The sequence below is a fragment of the Corvus kubaryi genome, unplaced genomic scaffold (assembly GCF_017639235.1).
Source record: "Corvus kubaryi isolate FWS band 111438036 unplaced genomic scaffold, C.kubaryi_AGA036_p1.0 37322, whole genome shotgun sequence".
Lineage (NCBI taxonomy): Eukaryota > Metazoa > Chordata > Aves > Passeriformes > Corvidae > Corvus > Corvus kubaryi.
In genome coordinates this window covers 1206248-1226747 of record NW_024581101.1, presented here as the reverse complement: position 1 = coordinate 1226747, position 20500 = coordinate 1206248, and the positions used below count along the sequence as shown (strand labels likewise).

The 20500-nt window shown below is 42.9% G+C and overlaps 1 protein-coding gene across 1 annotated transcript; it reads left to right on the top strand.

Annotated features, from left to right (window-relative positions):
- The first annotated feature begins 6886 nt into the window (after positions 1-6886).
- LAS1L (LAS1 like ribosome biogenesis factor) lies at positions 6887-19958 on the top strand. Its single transcript, XM_042029187.1, has 13 exons — positions 6887-7116; positions 7765-7890; positions 8087-8156; positions 9355-9436; positions 10501-10698; positions 11291-11337; positions 11712-11821; positions 12516-12601; positions 13504-13719; positions 14922-15057; positions 15637-16016; positions 16938-17079; positions 19627-19958. The coding sequence occupies exons 1-13, from the start codon at positions 6920-6922 to the stop codon at positions 19715-19717; spliced, it is 1881 nt and encodes a 626-aa protein (XP_041885121.1). The 5' UTR covers positions 6887-6919; the 3' UTR covers positions 19718-19958.
- Positions 19959-20500: the final 542 nt, after the last annotated feature.

The following is a 20500-nucleotide window of genomic DNA, read 5'->3' as shown; positions in this document are numbered from 1 at the left end:
AGAACAGACTAACAGGAAAAAAATACAGTCAGAGGCACTTACGCCTTGTATCCATGATGCAACTGTAAAGTGCAATTTATAGCAGTTAGCAGAAGGAACAGGAACCATGAAGATATGATTTCACCACTCTAAGTTACTCAAACAGTTATCCACGGTCAGTGACAAGCTGATACAAACTGCATTAAAACCTCTGGTGCTTTGGCTTCAGTATTATTACTAATGATGTTATTACCTGAGGCATCCAATTAGGGCTGTGAGAGAAAGACCACTGCAGCAATGCTCACACATTTATTATCTTCCATCATGAGTCTTAGGATAAATAGGAAGCTTTTGCCCCAAACAGGTATCTGGGATCTTAAGCCCACTTAAATAGGTACTTCACTCCCAGACACACTTAAAATGAAGCACAATCTCAAATGCTTTGCTGAATGAGGGGTTGAGGCTTTCTTTAATAATCCCAAAGATAAATTGTAAGGGTTCACCCACTGGTAAGTTGTGCAGACCAATTAGCTCATCTTTGGGAACCAGTATAAAGATGAAGTCCTGTGCACACCAATTATTATTATTTAATATACCTCCAAGACACATATTAAATATACCTCCAATGTGAAAGGAGAGAATTGTTCACTCTGTCACGAGCTTTTTAACAGACAAAAAGCAATAGCCTAAATCTACAACCTGATCTATGCTATGAAGCCTGGCTATATACTGGCTATCAAGAACTACATTAATAGATATGGATATGATTATTAATACTGCTAACACAGAAGGCACAAATGGTCAACTTTGTGCAAGGCTGGGGTGGGGGAAGGATATCTGCTTCATATTTTACTCCCAAATAAATGGTGGGATGGAGATTTATTTCAAAGGAAGCGAAGGAAATAGTAGATTAAAATCAACCTCAGTACATCATCCCTGTCTCCTTCTTAGATAGTGACAAAGGTGGCATCACTGAGAATGACTTCTGCAGTTTGGCAGCCAGGATGGAGGGTGGCTACAATTAAGGCCTTGGTGAGGATTATGAGAAAGTCTCACTCCTCACCAGTTTCCACCAGTGCTCCTCTGCAGGCAGCAGTAGGCTGAAAGAAGGATACTCAGAATCTTAGGTAGGAAAGATTTAGCCTTACTGCAAGCAGCTGTTTTTTGGGCACGTTCTGCAGGCTGAAAACAGGTTTGTTCAACATGTGGTAGCATCACAGCAGTTACAAGCTGCCTGGCCACAGCAAGTGGACAGGCCCTCCCATACACACACACTCTCCATCATTCAATCACCAAGGATTTTCCATCACTTCTTTGCAAACATTGTGGGATCATAACGAAAACCTTTTTGGACAACCTCGATGACATCAAATCTAACTGTATCCAGAAGAGCAGTGCAACAATTGCACAGAAGCAGGAAAAGGCAGAAGTATCTGGAAGAGGCACCTCAGTGAGCAAAATCTTTAAAGCATGACCATTTGAGAGACAGCATATGTCTTGAGGGTACTTGTTCTTGAGTCCTGAGGAACATTCAGATTTGGGAACTTTCATTCACATCCTGCTTATGTCAAATGTATTTGCTTTCTGTGAGTCAGAGCCTGGGCCTTCACCAGGCTCTGACTTCACCATGCAAAACTGAATTTCCCTATGCTGCTGAGTCACACTGGCAATTGACAGGCTGTGCAGATTGGCTCTGCGGATGCAGGCTGGAAGATTGTGTGAGTGTGCTGCACCAAACTCTAAATTTTCCATACCCTGGGGGTCCAAGAAAGTCACCGCCTGCACCGGCACAACAAGTTTTCATCAGTCATGGTGCTGGCAGTATTCAGGGTGGGTAAGAATATGGATTATTTCTCTGAAAGTGCCCTGACTGTCAGATATTACAGCTGGTGATGGGGTCAGCGGCTCTGACCCAGGAAGAGATGACCGGTCCGGGGAGATGGTCCCGAAAGGAATCGCCTTCCTGAGGCCCGGCGTCTTCCCTCACCTGCTGGCAGGAGGGCCCTTGCAGAGACTGTCAGCTCTTTAGTGATTATCAGCTCGTGATTCCAGCTCAGCTCTGCAGGGCAGCCTCCAGGCCAAGCCAGACCAGAGAGAGAGACGAGAGGCTCGTGTTGCTGGTTCCGCACAAAGGTAGCTTTATTGTCGGTCCGTGGTCCGTACTCCAGCGAAGGGGAAAGCCAGGGACGAGAGCTCCTCCCCACAGGGGCAGAGGCCTTAGCTTTTATAGGGATATAGGGGATGGGTGAAGGCCAATGGGTTACAAAGGATCTGCATAGGGTCTCCTAAAGGATTGTGGGTCTGTCTTTTCTCGCCGTGACCAAAGAAGTGGTTGCCTTTCCAGGGAGTCCTGCTGGGCGATTACAAAGTCTCTTATCTCAGCAGAGATCCCTCCAGGGCAGGGGCTGGGCATACCCCACAGTCAGAGACCCCTCTCATCCATTTAATGGCTACAGTAACTCTGACATACTTTCCCTTCTGTGAGCAGTATCTGCCTCTACTGTAGCCTTTGTAGGGGAGAAGAGAAGCAGTGGATCAGGTTTGGCTCTTCCCATAATGAAACATTTGACCAAGAGATCTCTTGAAGGGACTTAAGGCTTTGTTCCAGACTGGGACAGGTTGGGTCTAATAACTGCACCATGTTCAAAGCACAGGGAGCACAGATGGATGTTATGGAGTTAACATGGTTAAAATCACTGGAAATTCAGCCCACTGAATGTAGACAATATTAAGAAAACAGAAGAGAGGGACAGGAGTGCTGAACTTCTAATTGCTTTCAGGATGTCACTGGCTGGGAAGCAAGTAGGAGGTAATATTATCTAACAGTGATGAATGGCCACAGTGAGCAGTCCTCTACCTCAGTTCAAACCCTGCTCACCTCACAAGCTCTGCAACTGTGCTGGAAGTGACAAGACCAAATTGCATCAGCTAATTTGCTGCCACTCTGTCGCTGTTATCCCCAGAGAGATGGCGAAAATCATGACATAAGTCCAGGTCAGATGATATGGCTGAAGCAAGAGCTAAGACTCCTTTAATGCCAAAAGCCCATCTTTTATAGTATGGATGGCAAAAGAGAAATTACATGATTGGCCCCTTGGCTAGCCACCCACCACAGTGAGTGGCTGAGCAGTATAACCAGCCATTTCAAAATATTATTCTCACAAGACTGAAAACAATTCCACTGTTCTCACAACAGCCTGCACCTGTGGATAGTTTACCAAACCGTCTTTCTCTGTTTCTCAGCTAAAGCATGAGAAAGGAAAAACTTCACAAATGCTTCAGCAGATGGAAAATTCCTCTGCTCCTGCCTTTTAGCATCCACACCACTCTGTGGCAAAAGGGGTAAGGAGATGGAGCTGCAAATTAATGCAAGAAAAGGATATGGGACACAGAACAGTTGGCTACCTGGGTCAGGCTTCTACTTGCAGTACTAGCAAAGTACCTCACTTTGTGCAGTTATGCCCCAAAATCTCATTTGAACAAGAAAGCTGATAGCCAGTATAGCTCATTTTGTCTTGCTGCAGAAGGCTTGATTCGTCCTCTCTGCTGCTCCTGATGAACAGACAATGCTAGTCTGGAAGTGCTTGGCTGGCATGGGAAGGCACAAAACTCACTTCTTTAGAAGCCTAGTTAGGAAATCAAGCTCACAAGGAAGTGCCAACGGGTCTAAGGGTCTAGCAGACACCTCATGACCATGAATTTATTTAGCATGCTGGGCATCAAAAGCAGCTTAGTCCTTAACCCACTGTGAGACAATTTGTGTTAAATACATTATTTTTAACTGAAAGAGGACAGAGTTTTAGAATACAGTAAGAATAAAAGCATTGGGGGTGAATGTAGCAAACTAGGAAGATGGTGACTTCTAAGCACAAAGTGCATTACGTGGTTGGTTAAGGAAACCACACAGCTAAAAATCACATCTGTGGACCCAATGCAATCCATTTTTATGCCATTGCTCTCACCTACTCCTAGGTTGGATATCAAGAAAAAGCTTTTCACCCAGAGGGTGGTTGAGCACTGGAACAGGCTCTCCAGGGTGGTGGTCACAGCACCAAGCCCGTCTGAGTTCAAGATGCATTTGGATAACGATCTCAGGCACATGATGGGATTCTTGGGGTGTCCTGTGCAGGGCTAAGAGCTGGATTCAGTGATCTTTGTGGGTCCCTTCCAACGCAGCATATTCTATAATTCTATAATTACCAGCTCCCCATCAGGGCCAAAGGAGCCAGTCATAAGCACAGATAAGCCTAAGTCCCTTCCTTTCCTGGGCTGCACTGGAGTAATCAGGGAACCGTACCACAAACTGCTCTCATAATGGGTAATACCAACAGGCAGCAGTGCTTTTCCCTTACTATTCATTAAACCAAAATGTCTCATAGTGCTCCTCTTGCTTGGGAAACATGCAACTAAGAGACTCCATGAGACAGAAGTGTGGTCTAGAGATGGGAAGGACTCTCACCTTCCTGGCAAAGATGTATTGCCAAGCACAGGCCCCATTTCCCCATAACTTCTGCACTGTATGAAGCTGTGTTGATGTTTTCCAGAGACAAGCTCCTCATGCTACCACACTGGGGAGTGCTGGGAAAATGAAAAAGGAGGAGGAGCTGTATTTATTACATGCTGATTCACAGGTCAGTTCAAGTTAGCAGGACTGGTCAGCATGTGCGAAGTAATTTTTTACTGAAAAATCTGAAGCCATTTTGCAAGAATGTGTTCTTTTTACTGATACTTTCATTATAGGAGGCAAAAGTGCTCTTTGTCATATGGTTTAGTGTCATATGATAGTCCTGCAAGGACCAGGGAGGTGGACTTGATGATCTTTATGGATCCCTTCTAACTTGAGATGTTCTATGGTTCTATGAAAAGTGGGGATTTTTTCACTTTCTAACAGATAAAGATAGAAAGATTTTCATGAGCTAAAAATGCCTCATTACATCTTTCTTATTTTGGACATTATATCTGTATCAACACATTGTATCTTCATGTTAAACATGTAGATGTTTTCTCTTCTTTTGTCTTTATTGCAACCAAATGGTTTTACTCAATCAAAATGTCTCATTGTGGTCTTATCAAAGTGATTGCTTCACTCTGGATGTAACAGGTGATCACTGGTCTGTGTGACCCTGGTAAACCATCACTGGATGTGATCCTAATAGGGGCCTGCAGATTCACTCCTCGTCAGCACAGATCTGCCTCATGATGAGAGGAATCTTGGCTGAATCTGGTGGCCATTTCTGGGTATGCCCTGTTCAGCACACCTCACCTGGTACTGTGTAGCTAGGCCCTGGCTGATGAGGACCCTGCTCCAGCAGTTTTGGTTTGGTGCTTGGATTCTGGCTCACTGACTGACCTTCCAGGTATTGCTGGCCCCCACTGCATCCTGACAATCTGATTCTTAAGATATATCCAGTTTCTGATTTTTTATTCTGATTCAAAATAAAAGCATGTTACCAACTGTCATTGCCTCTCCAACTTCTCATGGGCTTTGTGTTTGCAATGTTTTTTCTTTCACTTTAGACAAAAACTAATTCATTATAATTGTACTGGACTAGAGGGAAGCTACCTCATGTTTCAATAAAAATAAAGCAGTATTAGAATGCTATTGTGAACAGAAAAATCATACATGTAGACAAAACTTAATCAAAACGAAATCAAAATACAACCTTAATGAAATTTAAACACTTAAATGTTATTGTATACTGAATTTTTTACTTCCTAAACAAAATAATCTTAGAACATCATCCTGCTGTACAAATAATGTGATGTAGGTTTTTTTATCCCTCAAAAACTTTAGTTATTTTAAAATTAAACATACGTAATGAGACTATTCAGTTAAAAGAGAAATATTCCTAATCTATATCTATCCCTCAAGAAAGTAAATTACATTAAAATGGTATTGAGTAGTGTAGATTATGTACTTCTTTTTGAACAACAAAAACACATAGATATTTTGGCTAGTAGCCCAGTGACATTGTTACATAAAAATCAAGAACTGGTGAAGGGCCCTGAGGGGAACCTGTATAAGGAGGGCTGAGGTCACTTGGACTGTTCTCCCTGGAGGAGACTGAGGGGAGACCTCATCAGCTTACAACTTCCTCATGAGGAGGAGCAGGCACCGATCTCTTGCCTTTGGTGACCAGTGACAGGACCCGAGGGAATGGCCTGACATTGTGTTAGGGGAGGTTTAGGTTGGATATTAGAAAAAAGTTCTTGACCAGAAAGTGTGCTTGCCCCACCTTGAGTACTGTGTGCAGTTTTGGACATCCAAAGGAGGGCCATGAGGAAGGGGAGAGGTCTGGAGGGGAAGCTTTATGAGGAGCACTGAGGTCACTTGGTTTGTTCAGCCTGGAGGAGACCGAGGTCAGACCTCATTGTGCTCTTCAACATCTTCACGAGGGGAAGTGGAGGGGCAGGTACCAATCTCTTCACTCTCATGACCAGTGACTCAAGGAAATGGCATGAAGCCGAGTCAGGGGACGTTTAGGTTGGCTATTAGGAAAAGACTTTTCACCCAGAAGGTGGCTGGGCCCTGGAACAGGCTCCCCACGAAAGTGGTCACAGCACCAAGGCTGACAGAGTTCAAGAAGCGTTTGGACAACATTCTCGGGCACATGGTGTGGCCGTTGGGGATGGTCCTATGCTTTCTCGCAAGGCTCCCCTCGCCCTGATTCAGGACACATTTCGCCGTCCCTCAGCTCCCCGCAGCTGCACAAGGGGAGAATGCGCCTGTTCTGCACTGGCCTCGAGCCCCTCCGGCCGCAGCGGATCCCCACGGCAGCCCCACCGCCCTCCGGCACTCCCGGGGCCCGCCAGCCAGCCCTCAGGCGGCCACACCCGCCCCGAGCGCGGCGGGAGCGGGAAGCGGAAGCGGCGCAGAGCGCGCAGGGCGGGGGCGGCCCGCAGGGAGGCGGGAGGGAGGAGCGGCGCTAGCGGTGGCGGCATGTCGGGCCGTGCGGGCCCGGGCTGGCGCCGCGGGCGGCCGAGCTCGTCCCCGGCCCGCAGGCGGCTGAAGCCGCTGCGAACGGTGGTGGCGTGGAGGGGCCGAGCGGAGTGGGACCAGGTGATGGTGGGGCTGTACTGCGGGGACAGCCGGCTGCAGCAGGATGCGCTGGACCGCGTCTCGGCATGGAAGAGCCGGTACGGGCCGCGGGCGGGGAGCGGGATGCGGCTCTCGGGGCTGCCCTTCTGTCCCTGGAGCGGCCCCTCTGTGCCCTTCGCCCAGGCTGTGCCCGGCGCTCGCGGTCCTGGGGCCGGCGGCCGCCGAGGACCCGGCGCGGCTCCCCAGCGGAGCAGCTCCGCGGCCGGGGCTGTGTGTGCAGGCCGCCGGTGCAGCCAGGCAGGCGGCCCCGTCTTTCAGGGCACCTTCTCCATTGCGGGAAGCTCCGGGCACGTAGCTTATGCCAAGAGCACGGTGGCCCCGTGGGAGCAGGCGAGGTAGAAGCCCCGCATGCCTGCAACTTCACGGGCTGATTTCTCGAGGCGGTGAGCATATTCAAGGCCCCCAAATTGCCCCTGCTGCATCCGTACACAAGACCCGCCCAGGTAATGCATCTTGTGTATGTGCTTTCTACCAGTAAGTACTCATTTAACGTGAGCTTAGGAGTAACCGTTTAATCACTCTGTTCCAATAGAAGCCTTCTGGAAAGAGCCTTTGATTCTGTCACAGCATACCATTTCTCAGGCTGTTATGTACCACAGAACACAAAACATAGTTGGAAAGTTGCCATTTTTACAGGGTGAGTGTATTTGTGTGAGACTGGTCACCTGGTTTTCCTTTGCCTCCAGGTATGGTCCAAAAATGCCTCTTGCAGTGGACTGCACGGCAGAACTGATCCGTTGTAAGGTCCTCGATTCATCTGGCAGATTGAAGTCACATGAGCTCATCCTCTCTTATGGGCTGGCTCTTGTAAGGTAAGGGCTCTGAAGGCCTGTGTGCTTTGAGAGAGAGAGAGAAAGACCTGGACAGATGTCATTATTAAACTGTCCAAGTTCACTTTGTGTCTCTGGGACCACAGGGTTGTACAGCGCGTGGGGAGTTTGTCTCTGGAGTTCCAAGCTTCTCTGCAGCTCTTGATAGTAATTTATTTTTTCTGTAACCTGCATGCAGGTTTGTCAACTTGATCACAGAAAGGAAACAGAAGATGGTCAGCATTCCTCTGAGACAGTTAGCCAGAGAGGTAAATATTAAATAAGAGTTGCTTGATAATTTACGTCTATACAGAAAGATATGTTTTGGTTATTAACAACAACACTGAGTGAAGGAAATTGTAGGGGGTCATTCTTTTGTAGCCAAAATAATATAGATGCTAGTTTATTCCAGGTGCAAAGTTGTAAACAGCCTTATTGCAACTGGATCTAAAAGTTTGTTCTTTGAAGTCACAATAAGAGTAACAAAGGCTGATGATCATTAAAGGTTTTTGAATCACATGTGATCAAAAGTCTTGATTTACATGTATGTAGTCCCACTTGACATACTGTTACACATTTTTCTTTCTTAGCTACTGAGATAGGAAAAAGAGCTAAATCTGTGGTTTATAAATTCTAGTCTTTGACAAGCAAGGTTATACATAAAAAACACATTTGCAGGTATTTTAATCTTGTGTCTCCAGGTGAGCTTTTCCACTTGTGTGTGGAGGAGGGAAGGTTCAAGCTGTAATTGTAGTAGCAGGACCAACTTGAGTCCTTTTACTGCCAGCTGCACTGAGCACCATACCTGGGACTGAACAAGTTTTGACAGTGAAGGACAGACAGTATTTGAGACTCTTCTGTGTAGGTTTGGGCCCCTGCATGAGAATGTTGAATTGATTTTTATTTTTTTCCTGGGTTTTTGAGAAAAGTTCTGCTTCTCACTTTTTAAAACTGATCAAGCTTAAAAGCAAAGGTCTTGCATAAAGGTAGTTATGGTAGGAAACTTTTAAAGGTTTAAGGTAGTTGTCCTCAGGGAAGTTGCAAAAAATTGCATGCAAATTATTGTGTAAATTTGAGTATTATATATGATATTATTTGTGTCTTTGATATATAGTTATCCAGCATGTCTCATCCATTTAAATATAATTGAACTGCTTCTCAGGATCATTAAATTACATGTAACACCTCTGTCTAAAAAGAAATCTGTTGTTGCATGTAACACTGAAAAACTTAAACTGTAAAATGCAAGTTTGTGTGGGTCCTAGACCACAGGAGGACTGGCATCAGAGAACTGGGGGATCTTGGCCCATTATTGAAGTGGGAAGCAGGGGAACTACGGTGCAGGAGTGGCTGGGAAGGCGCTGTTCCCACTTAGGCAGAGGCTCTCTGCAGCTTTGCAGGGCTGCATGCAGGTGTGGCCTGATGCAGTGGAAACGGAGGGGTAACATGTGTTGGCTGTTATTGCAGGTGGACATCCCCATCTGGGTTGTGGACCTCCGTCATGAGCTGACGCACGGGAAGCTGCCGCGGCTGGCTCTGTGCCGCAAGGGTGAGTGCCACCAGTGGGTGGCATTGGGAGGGGTGGCCTGAGGCATGCTTGGGGTGGCAGTGCCAGTGCTGCAGGCCCTGAGGGGAGCACCCCACCTTCATTTTGGGGTGCTGCAGGACAGGCAGTGCGCTTGTCCTGGCAGGGAGAGTTGTGGTATCGGATACTGGGAGGATTTGCCACTGCCCTGTGGGGGTAGCTGAACTGTGTCCACTGGCTCCAGGTTGTGGTTCCTTACAGGACAGATGTTAAGAGGCTTTCTTCTATCCCTGAAAAAAAATTACTGGAAACAAGAGTTTGGTGGTTTTGCTTTTTTAGAGCACAGGAAGTTCATCTTGGGGAAATAGGTAAAAGCTTTTCCTGATGGTTTAGCAATACCTAAGACTCTTAAAAAATCCCATTTAGGGAGAAATGTAGATACTGCAGACCTGAATGAATGACCAGCTCATAGCATTTGAAGAGATTCCTGGGAATTTTGGGTAAAGGATGGAGAAGCCAGCTAAATAATCTTCAGCAGGGTCCTTAGATTGAATTGGGAAAATGCTGTTGGAAGTAAAGGCATTTTCTTTCCATGCTATCTGATGTATGCATAGTGTAGTCCCTGCACAAAAAAATTTATGTTATTGTTGTAGATGCTATGTTGACCATGGTGATGCTAAAGTACTGACTCATTTTCTCATCAGAATGCCACTGCAGGGACCTAGTTACTGCTTAAGTTTGACCTACCTTGAGCAAGGTGCAGTGCCATAGCAGTGTCCAATATTTTTTTTTTTTTTTTTTTCTTTCTCCAAAATAATGAGGGGTAGTTACCATGCATGTGATACTGGATTTTGGGTTTTTATTCCTGGTTTCTTTCTGGGGTTGGTTTTGGTTTGTTTTTTTGTTTGTTTGGGTTTTTTTTAACTTGTTCACCTTTTCATTAATGAAGTTTTTTGTGTTTTCAGGGTTCATAACTGGTTAGTAGTATTTATTTTCATAATACAAATTAGCAATATACCACCTATATTATTTTTTGCCGTAACAAAGAAATTCTCACTGAGAAGATAATGTTTTCTGTTCTCCATTAGGTTGTGATGTTGTGCTGGACTGGCTACGAAAGATGTATTGGAGCCGTCAGCTGGGCAATAACTTGTGTGAAGAAAGTGAGGATGAGGATGAGGAAGAAGAGCAGGAAGAGGTGGAAGCAAATGCAGAGTTGGACAGTGACGGATGGGAGATTCAAACCCCGCAGCATGAGGCCCGTCAGAAACACAAGGAATTCCATGGCAGGTGTTCCTAGACCAATAGCAGATACAAGGATTAGATGAACTGGAGAAAGCAGTTTAAATATGTCATCTTCCAGCATAAAGATATACCTTCAGCTCAGATTTTGGGATTCCTCTTTGGGCCTTGGTAGATTGCCCTTGGGGTTGACTGACTGGTTTGGTAGTATTTCTCCAAATTTGTAGCACTTTGGTTTGTGAATAGCTGTAGCGCTGTTGCAATTGATGCAAAATGCAAGTATTAGGAATACAAATATGCATCAGAACATAAACTGCATATGGGAACAATTTCTTCCTACACTGATCTATTTAGGGATTTGTTTTTGAGCTGTCTGGGTTTATCCAACTTACCTGTCTTTGGCTACTGTTAGTGATAAAATATGGAAATCGTGGTTCAGCCCCACTTGAGAAAATTTATGTTGCTGGAAAAGTCTGAGAGTTTTGGGAGTCTTCCCTCTGTTTGAACAGAATTGCTGGCTTCATTTGACGCCTTCCTTGAGTGTAAATTTAGCAAAACTAAGCAGCTTCCTCAGATACAAAATTCCCTTACATAGTTGATCTTCTGCTTAAATGATATATTTATGTTTATTTCTAGAAAAAGTCAGAGATGTTCTGATATCTTACAAGAATGAGCAGTTTCGTGTAAGTGCACTCTGATGATCACCACTTTAGTTAATTCTCTTTTCTTTCTTGGGCAATTTGTCTTCTCTTCCTTGTTGTCTTAGTTCCTTGTGCAGGTCTGTCTGCTAATGTTGTCATACATGGCTTGCCAAAGAAAATCTTCACTACAGAGAACAAACAATTTGAGCTGTGAGAGTTCCTAATGTGAACACTTTGTTTATAAAGGAGATCTGTACTTACTTGAGATCCCAAGGAAGGGGAACTTTCGTGAAGTTTTTCAAGTGCTGTTGATGAAGTACATGTGGCATGTGCATCTTCTTGTCATAGCAATAATGTTTTTGTGTTTGCCATGGGAGTATATTTTCTATTAATGCTTGAATTTTTCCTTCACTCAGGTTATGCAGACTATGCAGTCTGTTTCAAAGTCTCGAGAATTGTGGTCTGATTCCTCTTCAGAAGTGGACTGGATTTTGGCTCAGATCAAAGACCTGATGCAGGAAAACAGGTATGTCTCTGATAAAGAACAGAGGTGAAAGGTACAGTGCTGAACTAGGCTGTAGACCTATTAAATTGTCTTTTCATAATGTCCTATACCCGATCATGGAAAAAGCAGTTAGTCTGTTTCCTCAACATCTTTGAGGACTGAGTTGTTGATCTGTGCTAACAAGCAGTATTCCTTGTGCCAGATGGTCTCCAAGGTGTTTTCCCAGACTTAGTGATGCTGGCCCCAAGGCATGCAGCATCTTCAGTGTCTTCAAAAACTCCCAACAACCCTGTAGAGATTTTGATTTCACAGTAACCTTTAGAATTCTTAAAAATTTCAGGGCAATACTTGGCATTTTCTATATTTTCTATCTTTCTATTACTACAGAGCCTCTAGGACCTAGTGTGTTGAGACTTTCTTATTACCATATAAATTTTCATGGAGACCTTGACCCACTTTGAGAAATCTGATCAGTGTAACTGTAGAGGGGAGAGAGTATAATGTTACAGATAAGAGCTGTAACTCCTTATGTGTTGAATATAAATATATATGCTGTACAAGAACAGCATTACCAGATCTTTTGTTCGAACAAAAAATTCTCCATTCTGTCCTCACAGTTCCAGGTATTTGGCTGTTAAACTTGTTTCAGAACTGGTGCAAGTGGTGTTTTGATAGGTAAAGGAGTAAGTGGCAGTAATAAGTCTCTCTGCTCTAGGGAGACAGTGGCTGAAGCTCTTCTCAGTGATGGCTTTCTCATCCCAAAGATGGATTGTCTGAAGATGCTAAATATCAAGTATGAAGGTTAGTGTTCTATGCACCATGCAAGTAGAAAATGCATAGCTAGTGTTATGACCAAGTCTTTTCATTTTTTCTCATTATATTGAAATCTGTGATTGTCTGTATATTCTATCTGGGTTCTTAAACATCTTTTGCCCTGTTCTGCAGAACCCCTTATGGCCATGCTTAGCTATTGCTTTTGCCTAAGTCTCCTAGGATGGAAGGATAGCTCTTCAGCACTGAATATCTAGCCAAAACATCTTTCAAGGCTTGCATCTCTACCCTTTTCTGCAATAGTTGCTGATTTCAGGAACTCCCACTAGTTTCTTTTCTACACTGAATATTTGAAGCAAACCAAAATGGATGGGGTTTTTTGAGCCTCGTTGACCAGTTCCATCATAGTTCCAAGCTGCTGCCCATATGTGTGGAGTTGCATTTATTGTTTGCAAGAGAATTAGGCACCTAGAGGGAATGAAAATAAATAAATCCCCTATTTCACAGCCAAAGAACTTTCCAAGAAAGATTCTCAAATTTCCATGACTATATAACAGTAGAAAAATGTAAAAGCTTTTTGATTTTATGTTGCTTTGCTCAATGAACCTTGTCTTTGCAGTATGTTTTTAGACAGAATAGTTCTTAATGATACGAGAAATAAGATGAAACTGGAAAGGGATTAGCAAAACAGGTAGATTTTCCTGTGTTCATAATTTCCTTGTGCTAATTATCAAATTGCTACTTATTTTACTTGCCTAGTATAAGAAAAATAATAGTTTCAGCTTCAGTGAGGACCTCAGGAAATATGCTGGAATCAATCACCTTAGAACAAACCTCTTTAGTTTGAAGTGAGTGTCACACCTATATTTCATAAAAAAATTACAAAGCACCAATTTCTGGCTTCTCTGTTTTGTTTTTTCTTCTTATTGCAGCAAATAAAGAGGTATGGCAATTCAAAATTCCCCCGACATTTTACTGCTTTTGGCAGCCTTTGCTGTCAGGCCTCCTTTCACGAAGTTTTACACAGATCCTAATAGAGAAAATGTTTATAGAGTTGAAGGAATGTTCTGACTCTTCAGAACTCCGGCCTCAGTTCTTGATCAACTGGATTTCTGAGTTGCTGACTGGCATTGCCAAAGTAAACGCTGGTGAGTGTGTCTGGAATTTCTGAGTTTAAAAAAGCGTAAGAGTTTCTTCTGTACTAGTGTAAACCTACACTAATAAAGTGGTGGGACCTTTATACATAAAGTGCAGTTGCCTAATTAGTATATTTTGTCACGTGAACATAAGCTTTTATTGTTGCATTTCTTAGACTTTTCAATGTGCAGCTTGTGCATGTTATGTATTTCTTAGCAAAAAATTGAAATTGTTATTGGTAAGTTTGCTGCAGCCTCCTCAGGATAGGAAAAGCCAGTTTCTCGCAGGAAGGATCAGGCTCTTAAGTGCTAATTTTTCCAGATATCAATACTTGTAGGAAATAACATCCTTATATGCTATCTGCCACTGTTATATGCAGTCTGTTATGAGATCCCTGTTCCCAGTTCTTTCCTCCCTTAGCAGAAGCATGACTTTATAGGATACTAAATAGTGTTGCTGTCCTTTATTGATCCTATCACAGGATTTTTATGCCTTCTAAACTTACACAAAAGTAATAAGTAATATTTTGTTTTCAGTTCCTGACTTAGAACTTTTAAAATTGGCAAACTGTATGTTTCATTACAGAGATGAGCACTGAAGGGCCTTAATTATACAGTGTCACAGGTATTCTGCTAACAAGGTTTTAATACTGTGACACAGTGCATCCTTGCATAGGTTTCCATCCCTTAATTTTGGTGCCTCTTCTGTCCTCTCCTGGTCTGGCTCAGGCTGCACAAAGATTTTGCCAGTATCTCGGGCAGTCATAGGTTAATATTTGGTGCTTTCACTCAGTGCTAAACATATCTATGATGTACCAAGATCCCTGAGTGGTGCTAGTTCCCAGCTGTTCAATCTACTCTTTGCAGAGCTATCTGGAATGATACTGGGTCCCAGATACAGTATACTGCATTTATTTGGGATAAAACTGTTCAAACACATCTTGTGGCTTTCCTGTCCGGAGTGATGTGCTCAGGGCCAGCTTGGGAATGTCTGCACTGCACTGTGGTCAGGTCTTGTGGAGCTACCTGAGCTGCCCATGCACTGCCAAGTCCTTTGTAACAACCTTGATGTATTTGGTCGATATAGCTGGTCATGGACTTGAGTTAAAATGCCAGCTTATTTGAGGATGTGTTCCAGTAAAAATGCAGAGGGATGAAGGGTATGTTTTTGATGAGTTTTGAGCACCCTGTTGTTTTCATTATCTTCTTTGAAGGGAAGAAAAGGCAACACTGTAACAAACAGGTGTCTGTGAAGGAGCTGTTCCTGCATAAAGTCCCTTTGCAGTGGATAAGATTGACTGACAGTTGCTTGGAAGCTCCCTGCTGGGCAACCCCACATCTTCTTCAGCTGTAAGTTTGATCCTGTGACCTGGAAAGGGAACTGCAAACAGTGCTCTGTAACAGCTTTGGTTTCCTAGTGATACGCTGAGCTATAGCTGCATTCCCTTGCCTCTCTTTGGATCTGGCAGAAATTGTAGCAGGTGCATATAAAGCCATGCTTGCTGCTATTCATCTCCCCATTGATTGCACACAAAGAGAAGAAGGAAAAGAATTCTAAATGATTGTACCTTCAGAATGAAAGCAGAGGTTATCTGGGGAGGCTTTTAAAGCAACCTGTTCAGAAACAAAGTGACTTGGTAGAGATGTGACTGCTTATTCAGGTGATAGGAATTTACCACAGCTCCTAACTTTTATACATGAAAACAGCAAAGCAGTAATTCAGTTAGAAGTATCCCAAGTCCTTAATTTTAATCACAAAGATGGAGTATTTCAGCATCCACTGACCAGGGGATAATCAAATTTTGCCTGTTAGATGAACTATGTGAGCCAGCTGTCCTGGAGAAAACAAACACTTAAAAGCAAAAAAGGCTCTAGATGAAGATTTATCAACCCTTTTAAGACTTTTCCATTGCCCTTTTTCCTTTCTAGGATCCTCACAATCATGAGACCTCGCTTGCCACGTTCTTCTAGGAAGAACCTTCTCTATCTTGCTTCCATTTACACAGAAGGAGGTGCCCCTTTGTCCAGTCCAGGCCTCTCTTCAGATGGCAGTGAACAGCCAATTTATACTATAGAGAGCTTACAGTGGAGAGCCAGGCAAGAAAATCAGGTTAAAAATCAAGGGCAGACTGTAGAGAAACAAGAAGATGTGCTAGAGAGAGATGATGGTGTAGAGGAAGTGGAAGAGGAGGAAGAGGAGATGGTAACTGAAACAAATCCTTTGGAAGGACTTGCTCATTCTGGTAACATGGTGGCTATTGCTGAGAAAAGGGCAGCACTGCAAGGGTCCGCCTGGCAGATCACCGCAGGTAAAAAGTGACTCTATCACTGACAAAGGTTAATTGAAATGCAAAGACATCTCAGCCCTTTGGGTCTGGCCATAATTAAATTGTGCTTCAAAGTAATCTAAATGCCAGATTACTGAAAAATGTGAAGTTTCCAGTCTTTCGTTTATGTGCAGGAGTCATTTCTCTCAAGCTCTTAAAATAGTGCGAGTGTGTTTTCCAGGAGCATGCTATTACTGTCTCATTATTTTATTAGGCTTTTCCAAACTTTGAAATTTCAGTGTATTCAACTGATGGGGCAGGATATATGCCAGCTGTGAATGGTGAAGAAAATATGGATGTTTCTTGGATTTCTCTTTGTCAGACTTGGGGGTATTTGAAAGCACAGTTTGTCTATGAACCTAAGTTCTATGCTCTGGGAAAGTGGTTGTTATGACATGGTGGCAAACAACAGAAATGAGCAAGACAAGTTTTTAGAAGGAATAAACAGTGTATCAGGTATTTTGTTAGCTTTGTTACAGTAGCTATACTTTCTCATGGGGGTTGGAGGTCTCTGTAGCTAAGAATTTTGGATGAGTCATGGAGGGACTCGAACACAGGAGGAGGAAGTTGGCGGAGAAGAGTTGAAGTCAAAATGGCATTTAAAGGAAAAAAAGCAGCCACTAGAAGACTGAACTCTTGTACTCCATCCACTGGGAAATTTTCTGAAGTAAAAAAAAAAAGGAGAAGAGATCTTAGTTATGCTGATGTGAGCAGCTTGTTAGAACTGGATGTTTTGAGAACAGAAGTAAAACTGTCCTCTGCTTCTGTGACATTGGTTCAGATCATTTGCTGAATGGCTGAGTTGCATGAGGCAGTATTTGTGGACTTGGGGAGGGTCATCTTGTCTTTTGACAATCTCTTTGGGAAACTCGGACTTCTTGGTTTTGTACTGTTTTTATCTAGATGAAGTACGATGGAAAGACTTTCCTCTTGGGAAACTCCCAGGTCAGACAGATGACCCTGATGGTCTCATGTTGGATAATTATTCTATGATGTCCCTGCTTGATCAGCCAGTGAGGGATGAGTGGAAGTCTCTCAATACAAAGTGAGTAATGGTGTGGGCGGTACTTTGCCCCTGAGCCATGAAATGTATTTCTCTTTCTGTGCCTTTTACTATACCATGTGAAAAATTAAGGCTGAGATTTCCTTTTTACTTCTGTTTAAATGGTTTGACCCGAATATCTGCTATTGTCTCTAATACTTACGAACCTAACCCTAATGGTATCCTTTGAGGACGCCATCTTATAATATTTCTATCTTCACTCCTCCTGCTCATTTAAAAAAAAAAACATTGCAAGGATTATGAAATACTGCTGTTTAGCAGGTATCAGCACAGCCCCAGCAGGCTTGACAACTTGTGTTTTTATTAGCTGGGGCTCTGATCCTCAGCAGGCTGGCAGTGCCCAGTGACCTTTTAGAGCTGTAGCTAGTAATTTAGAACTGCAGATCTGACCTCAGTAAAGAAACACAGCTTGTCCTGGAAATAACGGGAGCATTCTATAAAGCTTTGGTCAGATCACTTTTGTTACTAAGTGAAGCTTATCCAGTTATCCATCCCATTGTAGATGTTTTAATAGGGTCAGTATTTCACACTTTTAAGTCATAGGAACTTGAATGGTGTAAGCTGTCAAATCAGTTTCATCACATACATATAAATCTGTCTCCTATTATTTGAATCCAAGGAATGCTTCAGAATAGAAACAAATTGCAGTTATTTTCCTTAACACTTGATTGGACAACTTTCTAATCCATGATTCTTTTCTGTGGTTGGTGGGCCCAATCTAGTAGCAGTGTGACGAACTGAGAATCATGCAGCCTGGGGTATTTCACTGAGAAGAAATCTTGCAGGTGTTCATATTTTCACATATTCAGAGTTGTGTTCAGGTTCCAAACTTCCAGTTTCAAATCTTCCAAAAAGTAAGGCTTGCATTCTTCTCCATCCTGTTGGCCATCTTCCATGGGATCAAATTAATTGACCTTCCCTTATCAGTAACATTATGTTCCTTTGGAGGAAGATGCCTAGACTGCATTTTGAAATATGATTTAGTCATAGTGAGGACTGATAGTATATTAATTGCAGGCTAAAAAGCTAAAGGCCAGATACATACATTTCAGGCTGTTTTTTGAACAGTGTAATGTGTCATGCAGCTTGTATTACTAGAAAATACTCATGCAGAAAATAAGAAAGCACATAGCAGGCCAAAAGTAACATGTGTTTCTGCATCTCTTTGTGTGGGGAAAGGGGCAGACAGTTTGTTCCACTCAGATTACAGCCTGGCAGGATGCCAAGAAAAAAAATCTTAGAAAGAAACATGAGGAAAACCTGTTGTTCCCACAAATAGAAAGGAGCAGAAGCTGATTTATTCCTGAAGCGGAGCCTGGAAATAATCCAGGTTTCATCAGGAGTGCTACAATGGCAGCTTGTTCATTATTCTTACTTCCCTTGCATAGCAGCATCTCCATTTGCCAAAGGACATGTGGTTTTGGAAAGGTGGTCTGACTTCCCCAAGGCAGAAATAAGCAGATTTTCTTGACTGCTTAACGTTTTCTTCTGTGCAGAAACCTTGTCCTCTGGCTTGTAGCTGTGTGGGTTTTTTCTTCCCCATCAAAGGTTTTTGTATGGCCTGTTCCAGAACGGGTGTTTGCTATTTAATTTTGGTACTGCCCTCCAAGTTCTCTGTCTGCAGAGAGCTGTTCTGCCAGGCTCATGAAGGCAGGTACTGAAAGATGGTATGAGAGATTGTGAAAACTTGACATTTTACTTTGAAAATATCTGTAAGGTGCTTGGAATAGCATCTGCAGCATAGGCAATGGGACACGCCCTTTCTAAAAGCAATGCCCTTCTTTGTCCTTCTGCAATTCCTTCCTCCCAAAAGATTGTGTTCATTGTTGGGTTTTCTGGTCTATGCTGTGCATGTGTATTGTCAAAGTTCACGTTTAGTGTTGCTGAGGCAATCTCTGAAGCTTTGAATAGCTGCTGTCATCCCTCAGGCAGATGGTTTGGATTTTGTGATAAGCATATGTGCTTTTTATTAGCTCCCAGCATCAGTTTTACCTGACAGCTGGAACAAATTTGGCAATAATGACCACTTGGAGAGTTTTCTGAGGGTGGAGTTGCTGACTTGCTGTTGCTTTAGGGGTTGCATGTCTAAGTCCCATGACTTTTTTCTAAAGCCATAGAAATGGGTAATATCAGTGTACAGGATAAGCATTTTAAGATTTGTGACAGACTGTTCTCATGTCAATTGCTTGCTGTGTTAGCATTTCACCTGATGAGCTTGTATTCCTAGCTGCAAAGGACAGATGAAGGTTCAGATGAAAATTGTTCTCTGGTTATTTCTGCAGTCATTTCTCCCTCACAATTGCTAGTACCTGGTCACCTTTCTTTTGGTTTGTGCCTTGTACCTTTCATGTTTCAGGACTATTGCCTCTCTGGAATAAACTGATTAAAAACCTAAGGACATTTCAGCAGATAAATGTTTCAGAGCTAAAAATGAGAATGTTTTGGAAATAAAGTGCTATCAAAATTACTTTGGTGATGTAAGCTTCTAAATCAGCCTAGTGATTATGTGTTTTATTCTTTTCCTCACAGCTCTGCAGAATTGAATATTCCCATGACAGGAGGATTGTTGTGGACCCAGAATGACTTCCATAAAATAAAAAGTGGCCTTCAACTTTTCTGAGACAGCAGCAGAGTGCTCTGTGACTTTTAGTATTGCACAAGTTAAGTGGTGTGGGAAATCTAGTAATGGTGGTGGGGAAATAGTCAGGAGAAGTTGTTGCTGTGATTTATTGATTTTTACCATGTAAAATCACTGTTTTATAAAGGTGTTGTGTTTTAAGTTGCATGTACAGTAGCCATTGTCTTGCTTAACCAGTTGAAGTTTGCCAAATAGTTAATAAATACAACTAACTGAAGGCAAACCTTGCTCCTGGATGCCGTTTCTCAGTTTTCACTCTGGAAAGTGTCCTCTGGCCCTCAATAGCAAGACTATTGAGCCCTTCTTATTTCAGTGATGCTGTCCTGGAGGAGTGATTTTACCAGTTTTCATCTTTTTAGGATTTCAAAGAAGCTTCAGGGATCAATCCTAGCTAGAGCATGGCTGAATGTACTGAGATACATAAATATACCTTTGAAATGTTTTTGTCACAATGTTTTTTCAAGTGATAGTCTTGAAGCCACTACTGTCTCTTTTTTGATTGAAGTGTTTTGCTTCATGTTACTTCTGTTGATGATTTTGCTGATATTCATAACCAATACTGTGGTGTTTGCTGAGAGCTGGTATGATGACTGCAGAAATGGACTGAAAAAGTACCTTGTGGAAAGTTGTTGAGAAAAATGGCTTCCAGATAGTTTTTCCTATTCCGTTTTCTTTACCTGTATTACAGGTTCTTGGAACTTAAGAGGCTTCTGTGGTAACCTGTCAGAAAAACCCAGGAGTTTAAGTGTATATTTATTGCAGGAC